This window comes from Oncorhynchus nerka, linkage group LG14 (assembly GCF_034236695.1).
Source record: "Oncorhynchus nerka isolate Pitt River linkage group LG14, Oner_Uvic_2.0, whole genome shotgun sequence".
Classification (NCBI taxonomy): Eukaryota; Metazoa; Chordata; class Actinopteri; order Salmoniformes; family Salmonidae; genus Oncorhynchus; species Oncorhynchus nerka.
In genome coordinates, this window is record NC_088409.1 from 79,066,262 (window position 1) to 79,091,856 (window position 25,595).

Here is a 25,595-nt window from a genome sequence, read left to right on the forward strand (position 1 = left end):
CTGATTGTCCCCCCTTTTCCTAGGTTACCCAAACATTGTAGCAACGTACGGCCGTGGATACACTGGTTTTGCCCCGAGTTACAGCTACCAATTCCCTGGTAAGTTCCATCTTGTTAGTCACTGTGTGCTTCTCTGCCTGCCTGCTGGGGTGAGGTAATGGACCCCCTGTTGGCTCACAAACACACATCCCACTCCCAGCCTCCCTCCTCTCACACACACACACACACACACACACACACACACATACACACACACACTGTTCTCTCTCTGATCTCAGCTGGGTTCCTGAAGATGATTATGATATGTTGTAATGCCATGTCACTCTCTGTAACCCAAATGGCTTCAGTAAGGGATGAATTCCGTCCTGGCACCCACTCTCACTCACCGCATCATCACTCTACCAGTTATTATACTGTGGAAAAATCCAATCCTCCAAATGTGATTTGTTAAGGTAACATTATGCAATTATGTCACCATTCACTCTCCTCTAAAGACCTCTACAATGGAAAATGTTAGAGCTTGATTTCACGCCTTATTTCAACATGTTATGAGTGACCTGTGTTCTCTCTGCCACCTGGCATCAGTATACCCAGCTTGGAATGTTGCCAGAGGGAGAGAGTCACCATGCTAGGGACTGCCATGACGAGATGCTCCACGATTATCCAGCCCGCAGGGAATTCATATACACATATACAGGAGGGGACTTCATATACACTTATACAGGAGGGGCATTCATATACACATATACAGGAGGGGCATTCATATACAGGAGGGGTATTCATATTCAGGAGGAGTATTCATATACAGGAGGGGCATTCATATACACATATACAGGAGGGGTCTTCATATACACTTATACAGGAGGGGCATTCAGATACACATATACAGGAGGGGCATTCATATACAGGAGGGGAATTCATACACAGGAGGGGTATTCATATTCAGGAGGGGTATTCATATACAGGAGGGGGATTCATATACAGATATACAGGAGGGGCATTCATATACACATATACAGGAGGGGAATTCATATACACATATACAGGAGGGGCATTCATATACAGGAGGGGCATTCATATACACATATACAGGAGGGGCATTCATATACACATATACAGGAGGGACATTCATATACACTTATACAGGAGGGGAATTTATATACAGGAGGGGCATTCATATACACATATGCAGGAGGGGCATTCATATACACTTATACAGGAGGGGTATTCATATACAGGAGGGGCATTCATATACACATATACAGGAGGGGCATTCATATACACATATACAGGAGGGGAATTCATATACACATATACAGGAGGGGAATTCATATACACATATACAGGAGGGGCATTCATATACACATATACAGGAGGGGAATTTATATACACATATACAGGAGGGGCATTCATATACACATATACAGGAGGGGCATTCATATACACACATACAGGAGGGGCATTCACATACACACATACAGGAGGGGCATTCACATACACATATACAGGAGGGGCATTCATATACACATATACAGGAGGGGCATTCATATACACATATACAGGAGGGGCATTCATATACACATATACAGGAGGGGCATTCATATACACATATACAGGAGGGGCATTCATATACACATATACAGGAGGGGACCTAGCAGTGCTTCAGTGAGTATGTGTTTTTCTTGTGGATGGTCAATTTAATATTTAGAACCTACTGTGTCTTTCAAATAGGAGTCAGGTAATGTTTATTTAGATATGAAACACCAGTGTACTCTAGTAATGATGACAATGTAGGGGCTTTGCTGTTTTTTTTGGTGATTTAACTTCAATTGTTTGAAATGTTACATTTTGTTTGCAGTCTCTGGCTGTTGTTCTTGGGGCCTTAGCCCCATGCTCATACACAGATACAAGAACCCACTGCATCTGTGAGCAGTGTCAAACGTCGGTTGAGTGTGGAGTGGAGAACATCAGTACAGTATTTCAGCAGGTTTGTTGTCTCTATAGTCAGAGCATCTCGGTGTACTCCCCAGCAGCAGTGTGAATACGTATCAAACGGAGTCGCAAACAAACGTCCACATTCAGAAGGAATATTACCGACACAGATGAATAAAGGGAATGAATAATGAATGGGTGTAAATTGGTGAGGTACTGGAGAAATCATCCAGTGCTGTTACTATACCAGGGGAAAGGGATTCAAACAAAGGTGTCCTGGGGGATGCATTCGGTCTTCAACCAGGTCCAGAGGGCTGCACTGACAATGTCTTATATTTAGACCAGGTCTGGAGGGCTGCACTGAAAATGTCTTATATTTAGACCAGGTCTGGAGGGCTGCACTGAAAATGTCTTATATTTAGACCAGGTCTGGAGGGCTGCACTGAAAATGTCTTGTATTTAGACCAGGTCTGGAGGGCTGCACTGAAAATGTATTATATTTAGACCAGGTCTGGAGGGCTGCACTGAACATGTCTTATATTTAGACCAGGTCTGGAGGGCTGCTCTGAAAATGTCTTATATTTAGACCATGTCTGGAGGGCTGCACTGAAAATGTCTTATATTTAGACCAGGTCTGGAGGGCTGCACTGAAAATGTCTTATATTTAGACCAGGTCTGGAGGGCTGCACTGAAAATGTCTTATATTTAGACCAGGTCTGGAGGGCTGCACTGACAATGTCTTATATTTAGACCAGGTCCAGAGGGCTGCACTGACAATGTCTTATATTTAGACCAGGTCTGGAGGGCTGCACTGAAAATGTCTTGTATTTAGACCAGGTCTGGAGGGCTGCACTGACAATGTCTTATATTTAGACCAGGTCTGGAGGGCTGCACTGAAAATGTCTTATATTTAGACCAGGTCTGGAGGGCTGCACTGACAATGTATTATATTTAGACCAGGTCTGGAGGGCTGCACTGACAATGTCTTATATTTAGACCAGGTCTGGAGGGCTGCACTGAAAATGTCTTATATTTAGACCAGGTCTGGAGGGCTGCACTGACAATGTATTATATTTAGACCAGGTCTGGAGGGCTGCACTGACAATGTCTTATATTTAGACCAGGTCTGGAGGGCTGCACTGACAATGTATTATATTTAGACCAGGTCTGGAGGGCTGCACTGACAATGTATTATATTTAGACCAGGTCTGGATGGCTGCACTGACAATGTCTTATATTTAGACCAGGTCTGGAGGGCTGCACTGACAATGTATTATATTTAGACCAGGTCTGGAGGGCTGCACTTATATTTAGTCTGCATCAAAATTTGCAAAAATAAATCTATCTTTTTGGGAATGTTCAATGATCTTTGACTGTCTTTCATTTCAGTGATTCTTAGCAGCTGGACAGTCAAACTGTATGAATGTAGGTCCATTATCATTACTGCACATTTTCCCTTTGGTTTTAGTCATTTTAAAGTATAGTGAGTTAGTTTTCCCAACCCCACACAAAATACATTTTCAAATAAATAATAATAATTTGAACAGTAACATTTTATTTTACTCAAACCGAATGTATGACACCACCATTAAAACATATAATTCCTCCAGAAAATTCTCTACTGTGTACACATCGGAACCTGTACGCATGTCATACTGTATGCCTTGAATTTGAGTTTTCATTACATGAATGAGAGGATGAAATGCCAAGTTAGCTTTCTCTAATCCATACAGGCCATGCACATGCCTTCCATGGTGATGACATAGACAATTCTTCCTCCTCTTCCTCCCTCCTCCTCCTCCCCTCCCTGCTTCTCCTCCACCTCCTCACACAGATTAAAAATCAAATGAAAAGACAAAAAGCAAGAACAAACCCTCTAGCTGTTTCCTGTGTGGACGGACCCCAGCAGATCTAGTGCTATCTGTCGTCAGTCCAGGCCTTGGCTTGGCTAGTAAACAGGCACTGTGTTACGTTTGCCAGCCCCAGCCCTGCTTCCATGTTGGCACTAGTTGAAGGTAGAGAGGAGGTCTGATTGCTCCAAGGTTAACTTTACTGCCTTCCTTTAATCCCCTGGCGCACTCTGTAAAATGATCTTGCCTCAGCACCAGGCACAATGTGGCCCTTTTTTTTCTCCCTGTGATTTTCAGATACTGTAGTGCCAAACGACCTTGGTGTTGGACATGTAAGGTGAAAAGCCTTTTTTCCCTCCTTGTAGCATTGGGGGTTTAGCATAAAGCTCACTCTGCTTGGGAGGTTAAAAATGGACTGTTGAAAGGAGAGGAGAAGCACTGCCCGCAATCCTCAGAGGGGACAACGCTTCAGAGGAGGTCAAATGGAGGTGTGTGTGTGCGCGCGAGTGATGTCATTTTACCAAGGCCTATTTTTATCTCACACGTCTCCATTACAGTGTGTCTCATATTGGCATGGAACATCTGGTTCTTTGGTAGAATGTTTGCTGCGTTATGGCTATTGTAAATATGTGTGCACATTGCTAAAACAACAATAAGGATGTTGAGACAACAGTGTTTACAGTTCGTGCTGCATGCCTTTTTGTATTTTATTTATCCATTCCCCCTTTGACTGTCACAGTTCTAGGAAAACAGCCATTTTAGTGCTATTCCATGATGTGGCAATAATGTTTCTATTTCACTACTGGTTCAAATGGGCCTGGTGAATATCACGACGTCTCTGTCTATAGATACTCTCTCTCCTCTCGCTTTCACAGCAGCCTAGCGTCTAGTTGTTATTGTCACCCCCCATTTCTGGCATCTAGCGTCTCTGCTGCTGATGAGAGCTGAAGGATGCGGCGGCGCTGACGGTGAATGCCAAGGTCACAGCCTCTTAGAGCACTTCCTGTGCCATGGCTGTGTAATAAAGCTGCCTCATCCCTCGCTCCTCTCCTCCATTTACCTGACTCTCCTTTAAGGGGGAAGGGAATTGATGCTTCGCTTTTGATTAGAGCCTAATCACTTATGCAAACGAAAAGGGGGACGTCAAGAGGTTTAACCCCCTCACCCTCAAACACACACACATGCAACGCCCACACATGCACACATACACACACGCCCGGGGCCCCACAGCCTGAATTTGAACAGCTACCCGCTGGGGCTAAGGGACATAGAAACCATGCAAACAAGACAAATAAAACACCTTTGTTTCCCCTCTGTTTCTCTGTGCTCTCCAGCCTGCCCACCAGGAGAGTGTTATACCTGCAGAGCTCTGTTTAATAACTACCAGGTCTGTCTGTCTGCCACAAATCACTAGGATGGACAGAGAGGGAAAGAGGGATGAAGGGAGATGAAGGGATGGGAGAAAGAAGAAAAAGGGAAGCTGAGAGAGAGGAAGGGAGAAAGCGAGAGAGCAGGGCAGATTTGCAATCTGGCAATTCTGGCAAATGTCAGATGGACTAGACCATTTTTGGGTTGGTGGGCTGGTTGAAATTGACACAAAATATATTTTTTAAATAGAAAGGAAACAATACAAAAGGTGACATGGCCGGCTGCCCATGGGCCTGTTAAGATTGTTTTGGAAAGATTTTTGTGCAATTTCTTTGTTATACTAATCTATAAATAGCCTTTGGCTTATTAATGGGCTACGGCCCGGTTTTCTGATAGGCTGAGCCGAGGTCCCGCAAACTCACATTCAAGGTCAACAAATGCGGCATCAACAAAGAGACTTGCTCCGACTCTGTCATCAGGTAGACAGGCAGGATCATAGATGGTAAACAACAGAAAGGAGCCTATTAATGTAGAAATAGCACATTCTTCATTATCACCTCACTCAAAACCTTTTCAGAGGCTAAAACCTTGATTTGGTCAAACAGTGAAGTGCGTTATCCTCATGATTCCTGTAATGAAAGTGTATGCCTGCCGCTGGGCCTGTGGCCTCGCTGGGGCCTGCTGCTATGATGAGCAAGCCACTCTCCTCTCCCCCCATGCGTTTGAGAGAAAAATATGTTCTGATTGTATAAAATTTCAAAATGAAATTGCTGGAAAAACACAGCTTTGTAAGCTTCGTCCCTTTGTCAACTCTCAGTATTCAGCTCAATAGCAACTATTTTAAAACCAAGTTATTTGATATGGCTTTGAGATATGGAGAGGAAATACTCACTGACAATTGCGAGGGCATAGGCTTCATGGAGTACAACAGTATGAGTCATAATACCCATAAAACCTAGTGGTCAAACAGGGAAATGGTTGCAATTGTTTTTCCACCATTAATTTTCCCATAGGGGATTTTAGAAATATGTCAAATAAGGGCTGTGTTTTATGTAGGGTTACCCTGGCGTGACTTTTTTTAGAACCATGTAAATCTATCCAGGACAAGGGGCCTTTTATCAATATATTTGCCTGTATTTACTCCCCAAAAATAAAATGCTAATTAGCTGCTAATGTGGCTAACATAAAGAGCTATAAATTCAATGATGATCTGGACGAGACTGCCGAATCAAGGCAAAGATAAAACTCTCTGGATTAACTATCTAATGTTAGCTAAATGTAGTAATGCATAAATGGTCAACATTTCTTTAAATGGCCAATTCTGTGAACTGTCTTGTGCAAGTTTTAAATTGACACAATACCTGTTAGCGAAGGTGTCAGGTAGGGATGACGTGCAGGAGCTTGCAGGAATTTGTAGTTTTGGATGATGTCTAATGTTCGAATCTGAGAATAAATACATCCAAATATATTGATAAAAGTCACCTTGCCCAAGAGAGATTTGCATGGTTATCAAAACGTTACACCAGGGTAACCCTACATGAAACACAGCCCTTATGGGAAAAATGAATGGTGGAAAAACGATTTCCCTGTTTGACCGCCAGGTTTTATGGGTATTATGATACTGCCAAATCAAATCCAAATCAAATCAAATTTATTTATATAGCCCTTCGTACATCAGCTGATATCTCAAAGTGCTGTACAGAAACCCAGCCTAAAACCCCAAACAGCAAACAATGCAGGTGTAAAAGCACGGTGGCTAGGAAAAACTCCCTAGAAAGGCCAAAACCTAGGAAGAAACCTAGAGAGGAACCAGGCTATGTGGGGTGGCCAGTCCTCTTCTGGCTGTGCCGGGTAGAGATTATAACAGAACATGACCAAGATGTTCAAATGTTCATAAATGACCAGCATGGTCGAATAATAATAATAAGGCAGAACAGTTGAAACTGGAGCAGCAGCACAGTCAGGTGGACTGGGGACAGCAAGGAGTCATCATGTCAGGTAGTCCTGGGGCACGGTCCTAGGGCTCAGGTCCTCCGAGAGAGAGAAAGAAAGAGAGAATTAGAGAGAGCATATGTGGGGTGGCCAGTCCTCTTCTGGCTGTGCCGGGTGGAGATTATAACAGAACGTGGCCAAGATGTTCAAATGTTCATAAATGACCAGCATGGTTGAATAATAGTAAGGCAGAACAGTTGAAACTGGAGCAGCAGCATGGCCAGGTGGACTGGGGACAGCAAGGAGTCATCATGTCAGGTAGTCCTGGGACATGGTCCTAGGGCCCAGGCCAGTTGAAACTGGAGCAGCAGCATGGCCAGGTGGACTGGGGACAGCAAGGAGTCATCATGTCAGGTAGTCCTGGGGCATGGTCCTAGGGCTCAGGTCCTCCGAGAGAGAAAAGAAAGAGAGAAGGAGAGAATTAGAGAACGCACACTTAGATTCACACAGGACACCGAATAGGACAGGAGAAGTACTCCAGATATAACAAACTGACCCTAGCCCCCGACACATAAACTACTGCAGCATAAATACTGGAGGCTGAGACAGGAGGGGTCAGGAGACACTGTGGCCCCATCCGAGGACACCCCGGACAGGGCCAAACAGGAAGGATATAACCCCACCCACTTTGCCAAAGCACAGCCCCCACACCACTAGAGGGATATCTTCAACCACCAACTTACCATCCTGAGACAAGGCCGAGTATAGCCCACAAAGATCTCCGCCACGGCACAACCCAAGGGGGGGCGCCAACCCAGACAGGCTGACCACAACAGTGAATCAACCCACCCAGGTGACACACCCCCCAGGGACGGCATGAGAGAGCCCCAGTAAGCCAGTGACTCAGCCCCGTAACAGGGTAGAGGCAGAGAATCCCAGTGGAAAGAGGGGAACCGGCCAGGCAGAGACAGCAAGGGCGGTTCGTTGCTCCAGAGCCTTTCCGTTCACCTTCCCACTCCTGGGCCAGACTACACTCAATCATATGACCCACTGAAGAGATGAGTCTTCAGTAAAGACTTAAAGGTTGAGACCGAGTTTGCGTCTCTGACATGGGTAGGCAGACCGTTCCATAAAAATGGAGCTCTATAGGAGAAAGCCCTGCCTCCAGCTGTTTGCTTAGAAATTCTAGGGACAATTAGGAGGCCTGCGTCTTGTGACCGTAGCGTACGTGTAGGTATGTACGGCAGGACCAAATCAGAGAGATAGGTAGGAGCAAGCCCATGTAATGCTTTGTACGTTAGCAGTAAAACCTTGAAATCAGCCCTTGCTTTGACAGGAAGCCAGTGTAGAGAGGCTAGCACTGGAGTAATATGATCAAATTTTTGGGTTCTAGTCAGGATTCTAGCAGCCGTATTTAGCACTAACTGAAGTTTATTTAGTGCTTTATCCGGGTAGCCAGAAAATAGAGCATTGCAGTAGTCTAACCTAGAAGTGACAAAAGCATGGATTAATTTTTCTGCATCATTTTTGGACAGAAAGTTTCTGATTTTTGCAATGTTACGTAGATGGAAAAAAGCTGTCCTCGAAATGGTCTTGATATGTTCTTCAAAGGAGAGATCAGGGTCCAGAGTAACGCCGAGGTCCTTCACAGTTTTATTTGAGACGACTGTACAACCATTAAGATTAATTGTCAGATTCAACAGAAGATCTCTTTGTTTCTTGGGACCTAGAACAAGCATCTCTGTTTTGTCCGAGTTTAATAGTAGAAAGTTTGCAGCCATCCACTTCCTTGTCTGAAACACATGCTTCTAGCGAGGGCAATTTTGGGGCTTCACCATGTTTCATTGAAATGTACAGCTGTGTGTCATCCGCATAGCAGTGAAAGTTTACATTATGTTTTCGAATAACATCCCCAAGAGGTAAAATATATAATGAAAACAATAGTGGTCCTAAAACAGAACCTTGAGGAACACCAAAATTTACAGTTGATTTGTCAGAGGACAAACCATTCACAGAGACAAACTGATATCTTTCCGACAGATAAGATCTAAACCAGGCCAGAACATGTCCGTGTAGACCAATTTGGGTTTCCAATCTCTCCAAAAGAATGTGGTGATCGATGATATCAAAAGCAGCACTAAGGTCTAGGAGCACGAGGACAGATGCAGAGCCTCGGTCCGATGCCATTAAAATGTCATTTACCACCTTCACAAGTGCCGTCTCAGTGCTATGATGGGGTCTAAAACCAGACTGAAGCATTTCGTATACATTGTTTGTCTTCAGGAAGGCAGTGAGTTGCTGCGCAACAGCCTTCTCTAAAATTTTTGAGAGGAATGGAAGATTCGATATAGGCCGATAGTTTTTTATATTTTCTGGGTCAAGGTTTGGCTTTTTCAAGAGAGGCTTTATTACTGCCACTTTTAGTGAGTTTGGTACACATCCAGTGGATAGAGAGCCGTTTATTATGTTCAACATAGGAGGGCCAAGCACAGGAAGCAGCTCTTTCAGTAGTTTAGTTGGAATAGGGTCCAGTATGCAGCTTGAAGGTTTAGAGGCCATGATTATTTTCATCATTGTGTCAATAGATATAGTACTAAAAGACTTGAGCGTCTCTCTTGATCCTAGGTCCTGGCAGAGTTGTGCAGACTCAGGACAACTGTGGTTTGGAGGAATACGCAGGTTTAAAGAGGAGTCCGTAATTTGCTTTCTAATAATCATAATCTTTTCCTCAAAGAAGTTCATGAATTTATCACTGCTAAAGTGAAAGTCATCCTCTCTTGGGGAATGCTGCTTTTTAGTTAGCTTTGCGACAGTATCAAAAAGGAATTTCGGATTGTTCTTATTTTCCTCAATTAAGTTAGAAAAATAGGATGATCGAGCAGCAGTAAGGGCTCTTCGGTACTGCACGGTACCGTCCTTCCAAGCTAGTCGGAAGACTTCCAGTTTGGTGTGGCGCCATTTCCGTTCCAATTTTCTGGAAGCTTGCTTCAGAGCTCGGGTATTTTCTGTGTACCAGGGAGCTAGTTTCTTATGAGACATTTTTTTAGTTTTTAGGGGTGCAACTGCATCTAGGGTATTGCGCAAGGTTAAATTGAGATCCTCAGTTAGGTGGTTAACGGATTTTTGTCCTCTGGCGTCCTTGGGTAGGCAGAGGGAGTCTGGAAGGGCATCAAGGAATCTTTGTGTTGTCTGTGAATTTATAGCACAACTTTTGATGTTCCTTGTTTGGGGTCTGAGCAGATTATTTGTTGCAATTGCAAACGTAATAAAATGGTGGTCCGATTGTCCAGGATTATGAGGAAAAACATTAAGATCCACAACATTTATTCCATGGGACAAAACTAGGTCCAGCGTATGACTGTGACAGTGAGTGGGTCCAGAGACATGTTGGACAAAACCCACTGAGTCGATGATGGCTCCGAAAGCCTTTTGGAGTGGGTCTGTGGACTTTTCCATGTGAATATTAAAGTCACCAAAGATTAGAATATTATCTGCAATGACTACAAGGTCCGATAGGAATTCAGGGAACTCAGTGAGAAACGCTGTATATGGCCCAGGAGGCCTGTAAACAGTAGCTATAAAAAGTGATTGAGTAGGCTGCATAGATTTCATGACTAGAAGCTCAAAAGACGAAAACGTCATTTTTTTTTTTTTTGTAAATTGAAATTTGCTATCGTAAATGTTAGCAACACCTCCGCCTTTGCGGGATGCACGGGGATATGGTCACTAGTGTAGCCAGGAGGTGAGGCCTCATTTAACACAGTAAATTCATCAGGCTTAAGCCATGTTTCAGTCAGGCCAATCACATCAAGATTATGATCAGTGATTAGTTCATTGACTATAATTGCCTTTGAAGTAAGGGATCTAACATTAAGTAGCCCTATTTTGAGATGTGAGGTATCATGATCTCTTTCAGTAATGACAGGAATGGAGGTGGTCTTTATCCTAGTGAGATTGCTAAGGCGAACACCGCCATGTTTAGTTTTGCCCAACCTAGGTCGAGGCACAGACACGGTCTCAATGGTGATAGCTGAGCTGACTACACTGACTATGCTAGTGGCAGACTCCACTATGCTGGCAGGCTGGCTAATAGCCTGCTGCCTGGCCTGCACCCTATTTCATTGTGGAGCTAGAGGAGTTAGAGCCCTGTCTATGTTGGTAGATAAGATGAGAGCACCCCTCCAGCTAGGATGGAGTCCGTCACTCCTCAGCAGGTCAGGCTTGGTCCTGTTTGTGGGTGAGTCCCAGAAAGAGGGCCAATTATCTACAAATTCTATCTTTTGGGAGGGGCAGAAAACAGTTTTCAACCAGCGATTGAGTTGTGAGACTCTGCTGTAGAGCTCATCACTCCCCCTAACTGGGAGGGGGCCAGAGACAATTACTCGATGCCGACACATCTTTCTAGCTGATATGCACGCAGAAGCTATGTTGCGCTTGGTGATCTCTGACTGTTTCATCCTAACATCGTTGGTGCCGACGTGGATAACAATATCTCTATACTCTCTACACTCGCCAGTTTTAGCTTTAGCCAGCACCATCTTCAGATTAGCCTTAACGTCGGTAGCCCTGCCCCCGGGTAAACAGTGTATGATCGCTGGATGATTCGCTTTAAGTCTAATACTGCGAGTAATGGAGTCGCCAATGACTAGAGTTTTCAATTTGTCAGAGCTAATGGTGGGAAGCTTTGGCGTCTCAGACCCCGTAACGGGAGGAGTAGAGACCAGAGAAGACTCGGCCTCTGACACCGACCCGCTGCTTAATGGGGAAAACCGTTTGATAGTTTCTGTCGGCTGAATGAGCGACACCGGTTGAGCGTTCCTACAGCATTTCCTTCCAGAAACCGTGAGAAAATTGTCCGGCTGCGGGGACTGTGCCAGGGGATTTACACTACTATCTGTACTTACTGGTGGCACAGACGCGGTTTCATCCTTTCCTACACTGAAATTACCCTTGCCTAACGATTGCGTCTGAAGCTCGGCTTGCAGTACAGCTATCCTCGCCGTAAGGCGAGCACAGCGGCTGCAATTAGAAGGCATCATGTTAATGTTACTACTTAGCTTCGGCTGTTGGAGGTCCTGACGAATCGTGTCCAGATAAAGCGTCCGGAGTGAAAAAGTTGAGGAAAAAATAAATAAATATATGAACGGTAATTAAAAAGTGAAAACCGTAAAGTTGTCAGGTATTCAAAATAGGTTGGCAACAAAACGCACAGCAACTCGAAAACAAGCCTGCAAGTTGTGACCGGAAATGGGGTAGCGTGGGTGCCAGAGAGCCACTACACCACTTGATAGGATCAAAACTTTTGGCCACGACTGTACATGCCACTGTGGTGCTCTATTGGATAGTAGACAACCACTGCCACAAACTGTTAGGGCCTACATAAAGCTGTCCCAACAGCAGCCTAACATCTTACCACTGCTACACCTGGCTATCAGTGGAGCCTTGTCTGGCAGCGAAATAGATCATTCAGCCTCATTTACTGCCATGGCTGACTTGCTTAAACAAATGTGGTTTCTACTGACAATTGAGATGTATAAACTATGGCATAAGGAGACGACAAGCAGATAAGAGGCAATCCGTAATTTTGATTAAGACCTTAATGAGCGAGCTAGGACGGACGTAGTCAATGTAACTATTTGTTTAGCACTTTTGAAATGTACAGCGACACAATTCAGAACATGGGCCGTTCAAAACGTATTTCCCAGTCGGAGCTAGTTTTTTTCAGAATTCCCAGTTGTCTTGAACTCACTGGAGTCAAGTTTTCACAGTTCCGAGTTAACCTTTCTAGGGCAGGCGTTCCACTAACCCCTTGACAACATTCCGCTGAAAAGGCAGTGCGCAAAATTCAAAAATATTTTTAGAAATATGTAACTTTCACACATTAACAAGTCCAATACAGCAAATGAAAGATTAAGCTACCCATCGTGTCCAATTTCAAAAATGCTTTACAGCGAAAGCACAACATATTATTATGTTAGATCACCTCCCAAGTCGAAAAAAACCACACAGCCATTTTTCCAGCCAGAGATAGGAGTCACAAAAAGCAGAAATATAGATCAAATGAATCACTAACCTTTGATGATCTTCATAGGACATCATGTTACACAATACATGTATGTTTTGTTCGATAATGTGCATATTTATATCCAAAAATCTAAGTTTACATTGGCACATTACGTGCGGTAATGTTTTGATTCCAAAACATCCTGTGATTTTGCAGAAATACTCATAAACATTAATAAAAGATACAAGTGTTATTCACAGAATTAAAGATAGACTTTTCCTTAATGCAACCGCTGTGTCAGATTTTTTTTTAAACGAACTAAAAGCATAATCTGACAACGGCGCTCAGAGCCCAATCCAGCCAGAGAAATATCTGTCATTTTGGAGTCAACAGAAGTTAGAAATAACACTATAAATATTCACTTGCCTTTGATGATCTTCATCAAAAGGCACTCCCAGGAATCCCAGTTCGACAATAAATGACTGATTTGTTCCATAAAGTTCCATAAAGTCCATAATTTATGTCCAAATAGCCACTTGTTGTTAGCGTGTTCAGCCCAGTAATCCATCTTCATGAGGCGCGAGCACTTCGTCCAGACAAAAACTCAAAGTTCCATTACAGGTCGTAGAAACAAGTCAAACGATGTATGGAATCAATCTTTAGGATGTTTTTAACATAAAACATCAATAAGCTTCCAACTGGAGAATTCCTATGTCTGAAGAAAAGCACTGGAACAAGAGCTAACTCTGTCGGGAGCGCGCGTCACGAGCCTGAGACACTCTGCCAGACCACTGACTCAAACAGGTCTCATGAGCCCCTCCTTTATATCAAAAGCCTGAAACAAGTTTCTAAAGATGGTTGACATTAGTGGAAGCCGTAGGAAGTGCAACTTGACTCCATAGACACTGTGTATTCGGTAGGCCAAGCTTTGAAAACTACAAATCTCAGATATCCCACTTCCGGGTTGGATTTTTCTCAGGTTTTCGCCTGCCATATGAGTTCTGTTATACTCACAGACATCATTAAAACAGTTTTAGAACCTTCAGAGTGTTTTCTATCCAATACTAATAATAATATGCATATATTCATTCTGCGTTCTGCATTAGCATCGAATAGCCCCCTTGATATGCAACTTTTCAGGGAAGTTAGGAACAAATATACACAGGCAGTTAGAAAAGCTAAGGCAAGCTTTTTCAAACAGAAATTTGCATCCTGTAATACTAACTCAAAGAAGTTCTGGGACAGTGTAAAGTCCATGGAGAATAAGAGCACCTCCTCCCAGCTGCCCACTGCTCTGAGGCTAGGAAACCCTGTCACCACCGATAAATCCACTATAATTGAGAATTTCAATAAGCATTTCTCTACGGCTGGCCATGCTTTCCACATGGCTACCCCTACCCCGGTCAACTGCCCGGCACCCTCCACAGCAACCCGCCAAAGCCCCCACCATTTCTCCGTTACCCAAATCCAGATAGCTGATGTTCTGAAAGAGCTGCAAAATCTGGACCCCTACAAATCAGCCGGGCTAGACAATCTGGACCCTCTCTTTCTAAAATGATCTGCCGAAATTGTTGCAAACCCATTTACTAGCCTGTTCAACCTCTCTCTCGTATCGTCTGAGATTCCCAAAGATTGGAAAGCTGCCACGGTCATCCCCCTCTTCAAAGGGGGTGACACTCTAGACCCACCACTGCTACAGACCTATATCTATCCTACCCTGTCTTTCTAAGGTCTTCGAAAGCCAAGTTAACAAACAGATTACTGACCATTTCGAATCCCACCATACCTTCTCCGCTATGCAATCTGGTTTCAGAGCTGGTCATGGGTGCACCTCAGCCACGCTCAAGGTTCTAAACGACATCATAACCGCCATCAATAAGAGACATTACTGTGCAGCCGTATTCATCGACCTGGCCAAGGCTTTCGACTCTGTCAATTACAACATTCTTATTGGCAGACTCAACAGCCTTGGTTTCTCAAATGATTGCCTCGCCTGGTTTACCAACTACTTCTCTGATAGAGTTCAGTGTGCCAAATCGGAGGGCCTGTTGTCCGGACCTCTGACAGTCTCTATGGGTGTGCCACAGGGTTCAGGGCTCGCACCTGCTCTCCCGTCCAGCATCACTACTCTGGACGGCTCTGACTTAGAATACGTGGACAACTACAAATACCTGGGTGTCTGGTTAGACTGTAAACTCTCCTTCCAGACTCACATTAAGCATCTCCAATCCAAAATTAAATCTAGAATCGGCTTCCTATATCACAACAAAGCATCCTTCACTCATGCTGCCAAACATACCCTTGTGAAACTGACCATCCTACTGATCCTCGACTTCGGTGACGTCATCTATAAAATAGCCTCCAACACTCTACTCAACAAACTGGATGCAGTCTATCACAGTGCCATCCGTTTTGTCACCAACGCCCCATACACTACCCACCATTGCGACCTGTACGCTCTCGTTGGTTGGCCCTCGCTTCATACTCGTCACCAAACCCACTGGCTACAGGTTATCTACAAGTCTCTGCCAGGTAAAGCCCCGCCTTATCTCAGCTCACTGGTCACCATAGCATCACCCACTCGTAGCACGCGCTCCAGCAGGTATATCTCACTGGTCACCCCCAAAGCCAAATCCTCCTTTGGTCATCTTTCCTTCCAGTTCTCTGCTGCCCATGACTGGAACAAATTGAAAAAATCTCTGAAGCTGGAGACTCACATCTCCCTCACTATCTGTAAGCACCAGCTGTCAGAACAGCTTACAGATCACTGCACCTGTACATAGCCCATCTGTAAACAGCCCATCTATCTACCTACCTCATCCCCATACTGGTATTTATTTATTTATTTTGCTCTTTTGCACCCCAGTATCTCTACCTGCACATTCATCTTCTGCCGATCTACCATTCCAGTGTTTAATTGCTATATTGTAATTACTTCGCCACCCTGGCCTATTTATTTCCTTAACTTACCTCATTTGCACTCACTGTATATAGACTTGTTGTTTTCTTTTGTTCTACTGTATTATTGACTGTATGTTTTGTTTACTCCATGTGTAACTCTGTGTTGTTCTATGTGTCAAATTGCTATGTTTTATCTTGGCCAGGTCGCAGTTGCAAATGAGAACTTGTTCTCAACTAGCCTACCTGGTTAAATAAAGGTGAAATAAATAAATAAAAATATTAGCATCTGGGACAGAGTAGGAGGCAGTTCACTCTGGGCACACTATTCATCCCAAAAAAGTTAACAGTTGTTTTGAGCACAGCACAAATCATGGTTCATTGAAAGTATGGTCAATGTTTATTATTTTAAACTTGGAAAAGAAACACTTAATCCCAGATTTGGGACCACACAGCCACTCCACTGAATAGCAGGCTAGTGATTGTTTTGCAATACTTGCAGTTTGCCACTGTCACTGATTCCTTCCGAACCACTCATTGTTGAATTTGCTATTTCCAACTTGTTGTGTAATGTTTATGTCCAATGGCCCATGAGCACCAATACGTTTTATCTATACTTTCTCTTCATTATTTCTCTTCATATGACAAGGGTTGAAAAGGATGTGTCAGTAGATTGTCGACTTGATTCATGATGATGACTGCTAGCTAAGCTTTTGAAAGTATGATTTGGTCATGGTCAGTCCAATCAAAGCTACTGTAGGTATAAAGTGATTTGACGTCATTTTATCTGTGGCCAATGACCTTGAGCCTTCTTGGATGGGCACTTCTAATGTAACTCTATGGTAGCCCCCAAGTGGCTTGAATTTTCTAGATACAGTACCGTCCCCACTAGTGACAGAACACTGAGCTTATCATGGCGCAACTAGAGAACATTACCAACACCTACGCTCCGTATTTTCCCCTGGCTTCCCCACCACCACAGAAAGCACCGAGCTAGGCTGAAACACCTACATTTTGGATCTGCCTTACTCAATGTGGCTTTACTACATTTTTTTCAAACTGATATGTGACACGTATTAATACTAAAATAACATGCAAAACAGGTGGGGCTGTTTTGCATGTTTTTTCCCCCCTGAAATTGTGGTATTCAAAACGAGCCCCACCTGCCCTGAATAATGGGTCGCCACTGGTTCGTGTAATTCATGTGTGTAATTCATCTCTATTGAAAAAAAGTCCTATTTGACAGTAAATTACAGCAACTATATTCTAATTGTCAACCCAAAATATATTACATCACTGGATTAGGTTCATGCATTCCTGCTTGGATGTGTTAACTTATTCCTTGTCCCAGTCCGCCACTGAGAGAGGGGGACAGAGAGAGAAAGGGAGACAGAAGGGAGCAGAGAGAGGGGGACAGGGACATGGAGAGAGGAAGGGGGGGGCTGTATGGGAAGGGAGAAATAGAGAGAGAGAGAGAGAGAGAGGGGGACAGAGAGAGAAAGGGAGACAGAAGGGAGCAGAGAGAGGGGGACAGGGACAGGGAGAGAGGAAGGGGGGCTGTAAGGGAAGGGAGAAATAGAGAGAGAGAGAGAGAGGGGGACAGAGAGAGAAAGGGAGACAGAAGGGAGCAGAGAGAGGGGGACAGGGACAGGGAGAGAGGAAGGGGGGCTGTAAGGGAAGGGAGAAATAGAGAGAGAGAGAGAGAGAGAGAGAGAGAGAGAGAGAGAGAGAGAGAGAGGGGAGACAGAAGGGAGCAGAGAGAGGAAAGGGGGGGGGGGCTGTAAGGGAAGGGAGAAATAGAGAGAGAGAGAGAGGGACAGAGAAAGTGCCAGTGAGAGCAGCAGGCACCCAGGCAGCTGGGCGAACTCATCCAGCAGCTCCTCAGAGAAAATCACCTCTAATTGAAAAGCCTGCTCATTAACCCAGTGGGTGTGCAGAGGCAAATGCCTTCAACGTGTCACAGGCTGGGAACAGAGAACCGCTGTGCTTTGGCTTTGAAACACACACACACACACACACACACACACACAATCATGACGGCTGTCAATGTATATGGAAACAGCCTTAATACCACTGTTGAGACTAACACGCTGGGACTGGCACAGCCATAAACAGCCCTCCTGTGTGGTAGGACTGCCAGGGTCTCATTATCAGCAGAGCAGTGGAGCAGTATGTTACAGGTTGACTCCATTCTGGATCAAACATGGGACCTGGGCTCTCCAAGGGCTATTTCTCTATTATTTTGGCCAGTCAATGTCTGCAACTGCCCTGGCTGTCTGCCTCTGGCTCTCCCTGTCCCTCCATGTAAGGTGACATTTATATCCCTGATTTGTGCTGTGAGAGGTTGTGTCCTATCATGCAAGGCAAGATCTAACAGAGGCTTTTGTGTCCATCAGATGGCCTTGTCCCTCTGTGTTCCCTCTACACTATGCCTCTTGAGCGCAGACACACACGTTTCTATTTCTTACTATACTTTGGGGACCAACAGTTGATTCCCATTCAAAATCATATTTACATTTACATTTAGGTCATTTAGCAGACGCTCTTATCCAGAGCGACTTACAATATTTTCCCTAACCCTAATTCCTAAACCTAACCACTAACTCCTAACCCTAATTTTAACCCCTAAACCTGAAATTGCCTTTTTACAAGTGAGGACTTCAGAATTTTGGGGGGGTTTACTATTATTGTGAGCATTTCTGGTACTCACACGTATAGTACCAATTGTGTGTACACACACACACACTAGGGCCTCCCGGGTGGCGCAGTGGTTAAGGGCGCTGTACTGCAGGGGGCGCTGTACTGGTTCGCGCCCAGGCTCTGTCGTAACCGGCCGCGACCGGGAGGTCCGTGGGGCGACGCACAATTGGCCTAGCGTCGTCCGGGTTAGGGAGGGCTTGGTCGGTAGGGATGTCCTTGTCTCATCGCGCACCAGCGACTCCTGTAGCGGGCCGGGCGCAGTGCGCGCTAACCAAGGTTGCCGGGTGCACGGTGTAGCCTCCGACACATTGGTGCGGCTGGCTTCCGGGTTGGATGCGCGCTGTGTTAAGAAGCAGTACGGCTGGTTGGGTTGTGTATCGGAGGACGCATGACATTCAACCTTCGTCTCTCCCGAGCCCGTACGGGAGTTGTAGCGATGAGACAAGATAGTAGCTACTACAATAATTGGATACCACGAAAATTGGGGAGAAAAAGGGGTAAAATTAAAATTAAAATAAAAAAAAATATATAAAAAAAACACACACTGAACACACACACACTGAACAAACACACAAATACACACACACACACACACCAAAGACAAACGTGGAGGGCGAGAAGGAGAGGTGGAGGGAAAGGAAGATGGTAGAGAAGGAGACAGTGACAGGAAGGAGAGGTGGAGGGAAAGGAAGATGGTAAAGAAGGAAACAGTGGCAGGAAGGAGAGGTGGAGGGAAAGGAAGATGGTAGAGAAGGAGACAGTGCCTGGAAGGAGAGGTGGAGGGAAAGGAAGATGGTAGAGAAGGAGACAGTGACAGGAAGGAGAGGTGGAGGGAAAGGAAGATGGTAGACGAGGAGACAGTGACAGGAAGGAGAGGTGGAGGGAAAGGAAGATGGTAGAGAAGGAGACAGTGACAGGAAGGAGAGGTGGAGGGAAAGGAAGATGGTAGAGGAGGAGACAGTCTCCCCCGTCGTCTCCCCCTGTCGTCACCCCCTGTCGTCTCCCCCTGTCGTCTCCCCCCTGTCGTCTCCCCCCTGTCGTCTCCCCCCTGTCGTCTCGCCCTGTCGTCTCGCCCTGTCGTCTCGCCCTCATTGTGTAGGCAGCTGTCTGGAACGACAAGGAGCATTGGGACAAGGGCCGTCATCACCCCAATACACCCCAGGTGTCATCCCCTTCACCCATGCCTAATTGCATGTTACACACGGTTTGTCACCTCTGAGGCAAGCGGGTAGAGAGGAGAGGGTGATGCAGGGGGTTATGCTCTGAATATGCTGTCAATGAGGAAAAGCTTCACATGCAGGGGGACCAGAAACCAGCAGACCAGAGACCAAGAGTAGGCCCGTTGTCTACAATGACCCAGGCCTTACTTACACAGGTCTCAGTGGTTTTCAGAAATTCTTCCAATATGTATCCCACATTTTCCAGTTGTGATGAAGACTTGATGCGGATGCAAATGTATTTAAATGTTGATAAAGTACTATGGTATATACAGACAGTGATCTACTTAGTCTTTTTGGGAGCATGTTTGGACTCAAGTGGCTGTATAGATAGAGTGCTCCACCCTCTCGGTTTAGGAGTTGACAGCCTCTCCATACTGGCTGCATTTCAACCTATTTCTCCATTAGTTCAAAGGCTATGTGATGTTGCCTCACACCTGGAAGGAGATAGCGGTGGGTTGTGCTCTCAAAGCACAGCCCGTCTGTCTGATGGAGAGTACAGATTAGAGGCCCCCTGTTCTATTTTGATCTACACAGTGGACAGTGCTCTTTAGTATGTGGAGTGGTAGATGGATGGATGCGCCAATTGAGGCCTGCTATGCCTTAGTGCCTTCAGAAATAGACGGTGTGAAATGCACCATTAGCTGGACCCAGAGTCATCTGAAATATCCCTGGTGTGTATATACAGTATAATGCTTTGTAGTGACTGGCTGGTTTTTTCTCTCCATCATATCGGTCTGTCCAAAAACATAACAAAATGCATTGGTACTTTTGTTAAAACAGAGATAACTTTGTGGTAGACGTACACACCAGGCCAGACATCCCTCTCCCTGAAAGCTGTTTTTATCAGCAGAGGCTATTTGCTCTTCAGCACCGTCCCACTGTTAATAATAGCTGAGGATAAGTAAGCCATTTGAATAGGACTGATATATTAACACTGAGAAATCACAACAGTCACGTAACAAATAATGTATTAACACTGGGAAATCATAACAGTCACATAATAGATCATGTTTTAACACTGGGAAATCATAACAGTCACATAACAGATAATATATTAATACTGGGAAATCATAAGTCACATAATAGATAATGTATTAACACTGGGAAATCATAACAGTCACATAATAGATAATGTATTAACACTGGGAAATCACAACAGTCACATAATAGATAATGTTTTAACACTGGGAAATCACAACAGTCACATAATAGATAATGTTTTAACACTGGGAAATCATAACAGTCACATAATAGATAATGTTTTAACACTGGGAAATCATAACAGTCACATAATAGATCATGTTTTAACACTGGGAAATCATAACAGTCACATAATAGATAATATATTAACACTGGGAAATCACAACAGTCACGTAATAGATAATGTATTAACACTGGGAAATCATAACAGTCACATAACAGATAATATATTAACACTGGGAAATCACAACAGTCACGTAATAGATAATGTATTAACACTGGGAAATCATAACAGTCACATAATAGATAATGTATTAACACTGGGAAATCATAACAGTCACATAATAGATAATGTATTAACACTGGGAAATCACAACAGTCACAAAATAGATAATGTTTTAACACTGGGAAATCACAACAGTCACGTAACAAATAATGTTTTAACACTGGGAAATCACAACAGTCACGTAACAAATAATGTTTTAACACTGGGAAATCATAACAGTCACATAATAGATAATGTATTAACACTGGGAAATCATAAGTCACATAATAGATCATGTATTAACACTGGGAAATCATAAGTCACATAATAGATAATGTATTAACACTGGATTAATGAGTTACATAACAGATAATGTATTAACCGTGGGAAATCATATCAGTCACATAATAGATCATGTATTAACACTGTGGATTAATGAGTCACATAACAGATAATGTATTAACAGTGGGAAATCATATCAGTCACATAATAGATTATGTATTAACACTGGATTAATGAGTCACATAACAGATAATGTATTAACAGTGGGAAATCATATCAGTCACATAATAGATTATGTATTAACACTGTGGATTAATGAGTCACATAACAGATAATGTATTAACACTGTGGATTAATGAGTCACATAACAGATAATGTATTAACAGTGGGAAATCATATCAGTCACATAATGGATTATGTATTAACACTGTGGATTAATGAGTCACATAACAGATAATGTATTAACCGTGGGAAAACAGTGATGAATATGTTACCTCTGTTCTTCCTGTCTTCCTCCTCTAAGTGTGTTTCTCTACTCTGTTCTTCTTAGAGTAGGGTAGACAGACAGGAGTTATCTGGGGGTGTTACATGATTGAACTATACAGTACTATACATCCCTATATGGCTTTAAAGTAACATTATTCTCAGCCTTACTGTACCACATGCTGTTCATCACACATTCATGCCCTGCTATGTCACACATCTGAATGGGCTGAAGAGTCGATTCTTCTTCTCTGTAAATGTAGACACATTAAGGCTCTGGATAGTGGTAGAGGTAGTGAGGCAGATCGGCTCCAGTACTATGGCTAAATGCTGTTTGTGGCTCAGAGAGTCAGTCAGTTTTCCCCTGAGCTTGGTGCTTCCAGTGTTCAGACTGAGGCATGCCTTTGATAAGCGCTGCACACAGAGGTCTTCTTTGATAAGCGCTGCACACAGAGGTCTTCTTTGAGAAGCGCTACACACAGAGGTCTTCTTTGATAAGCGCTGCACACAGAGGTCTTCTTTGATAAGCGCTGCACACAGAGGTCTTCTTTGATAAGCGCTGCACACAGATGTCTTCTTTGATAAGCGCTGCACACAGATGTCTTCTTTGATAAGCGCTGCACACAGATGTCTTCTTTGATAAGCGCTGCACACAGATGTCTTCTTTGAGAAGCGCTGCACACAGATGTCTTCTTTGAGAAGCGCTGCACACAGAGGTCTTCTTTGAGAAGCGCTGCACACAGAGGTCTTCTTTGATAAGCGCTGCACATAGAGGTCTTCTTTGATAAGCGCTGCACACACAGGTCTTCTTTGATAAGCGCTGCACACACAGGTCTTCTTTGATAAGCGCTGCACACAGATGTCTTCTTTGAGAAGCGCTGCACACAGATGTCTTCTTTGAGAAGCGCTGCACACAGAGGTCTTCTTTGAGAAGCGCTGCACACAGAGGTCTTCTTTGATAAGCGCTGCACATAGAGGTCTTCTTTGAGAAGCGTTGCACACAGAGGTCTTCTTTGATAAGCGCTGCACACACAGGTCTTCTTTGAGAACCGCTGCACACAGAGGTCTTCTTTGATAAGCGCTGCACACAGGTCTTCTTTGAGAACCGCTGCACACAGAGGTCTTCTTTGATAAGCGCTGCACACAGAGGTCTTCTTTGATAAGCGCTATACACAGATGTCTTCTTTGATAAGCGCTGCACAGAGGCCCTCTTTGAGAAGCGCTACACACACAGAGGTCTTCTTTGATAAGCGCTGCACACAGAGGTCTTCTTTGATATGCACATGCAGCTCTAGTAGAGAGAGCTTTCCGTTCTGTCGGACAATGACACACACACACAGAGAAAGGACTCATCTCTCCTTGCACCGTGCGATGAACAGATGCCAATGGAGATTGTGCTCTTTTCATATTATTCACTCTCTCCTACATTGCTTATTTTAACACAATTCAACCTTTTTTCAGAGAGCGATTTCCTTTCTGTAGGCTTTAGAAAGCCTTATTGGATGACTGACAAGGCTGCCTTGTGAGTCACAAGGGAAAACAAAACACATATTGCAAATCCGACTCATTTCTGCCACAGCATGTCAACCCTACTGCATGTCAGTGTTTATTACCGGAGTGAGGTTTCTGTGTTGATCACCTAATCTAGTCTTTCTGTGGGAGCTGAAGCAACACTCAGAGAAAAGCTCTATAGGTTGTGTAACTCTCATGGTTTTGTGGTAACATTATATTATGCCTGAAGCAAGGGAAGGGAAAGAGATGAAAAGGTGATAGTAGCAGACAGAGAGTGAGGAGGAGAGGGTAAGGGCTGTTGGGGTGAGGAAAGGAGACAGAGAGAGTGAGGAGGAGAGGGTAAGGGCTGTTGGGGTGAGGGAAGGAGACCGAGTTAGTGAGGAGGAGAGGGTAAGGGCTGTTGGGGTGAGGAAAGGAGACAGAGACAGAGAGAGTGAGGAGGAGAGGGTAAGGGCTGTTGGGTGAGGAAAGAGACAGAGACAGAGAGTGAGGAGGAGAGGGTAAGGGCTGTTGGGTGAGGAAAGAGACAGAGAGAGTGAGGAGGAGAGGGTAAGGGCTGTTGGGGTGAGGAAAGGAGAGAGAGAGTGAGGAGGAGAGGGTAAGGGCTGTTGGGGTGAGGAAAGGAGACAGAGAGCGAGAGAGTGAGGAGGAGAGGGTGAGGGCTGTTGGGGTGAGGAAAGGAGACAGAGACAGAGAGAGTGAGGAGGAGAGGGTAAGGGCTGTTGGGGTGAGGAAAGGAGAGAGAGCGAGAGAGTAAGGGCTGTTGGGGTGAGGAAAGGAGACAGAGACAGAGAGAGTAAGGAGGAGAGGTTAAGGACTGTTGGGGTGAGGAAAGGAGACAGAGACAGAGAGAGTGAGGAGGAGAGGGTAAGGACTGTTGGGGTGAGGAAAGGAGAGAGAGAGTGAGGAGGAGAGGGTAAGGGCTGTTGGGGTGAGGAAAGGAGACAGAGAGAGTGAGGAGGAGAGGGTGTTACGAATCCCTTTTGGCCCGACAGTCTAGGGGGGATGGTAATGAGACCCGTAACATAACTCATGCAAATTATTATTGTGACAAAGTAAGTGTGCACGAAATAACCACGACAACAGAAATCTACCGTCAAACTCTAGGTTTATTTATAAACACACGGTAATGGGGGGAGCAGGAAAAGGGGCTGAGCTGGACCCAAGGAAAGAAACAATAAGTATTCAAAAACACCCCTAAGCTAGACTAGCCTACTTTAACAACAGCTAACTAATTAACCAAAAATACAGTGGGTGGTCCGCCCAGTTCTAACTAGTGTATTTAACAAAGTTCACCTACGGGTAGTGTATGCCCATGGGCGACTTGTCTTGGTTTCCCCCTTTTCCCACAAACAAACAAACACCATAACCAAAAACAATACTCACAGGTGATGACAAAGTGCTATGGAGGTGCTCAAACAAAAGAGAGGTTAAGACACAAAGCGAGAGTGAAACACAGAGACCTACAGACATGGCATTTACAGAGAGATTGAGCTAGAGATTGCTCCAGAGCAAACAAATGATGGAGTTTTTAAACCATGGGGAAGGAACTGTGATAGGGTAGGAAATAGGAGGAGGTGTGTCTTCTGATTGATGATTGATTGTTGACTGATTGGGGAGTGATGGTTTTCACCTGTGAGGGGAGAAGGAGAGAAAAGAAACACACACAGGATACACACACACAGGATAACTGTATCCGTAACACTCCCACCCTTAAAAGAGCAACCCTAGGGGCTGCGACTACAGTATGTCAATGAATACTCATCACAAAGCAACAACCTTGCAAAACATACAGAAATAATTTTCACACACGAGACAAAGCATCTGCCAACACATTATCAGAACCCTTTTTGTGGCGGATCTCCAAATTATAATTTTGTACAATCAGCGCCCAACGCATAAGGCGCTGGTTCTGGTTGTACATTCGGTGGAGAAAAACTAAGGGGTTAT

At 44.4% G+C, this 25,595-nt stretch overlaps 1 protein-coding gene across 8 annotated transcripts in view; it reads left to right on the forward strand.

Moving 5' to 3' along the window:
• LOC115141938 (RNA-binding protein Musashi homolog 2-like) overlaps positions 1-25,595 on the forward strand; it is a 384,574-nt gene that overhangs the window by 301,386 nt on the left and 57,593 nt on the right. For all 8 annotated transcript variants that reach the window (XM_065000462.1, XM_065000464.1, XM_065000468.1 and 5 more), the window contains exon 10: positions 24-98. In XM_065000462.1, the coding sequence (XP_064856534.1) occupies positions 24-98 (75 nt within the window). The remainder of the gene's footprint in view (positions 1-23; positions 99-25,595) is intronic.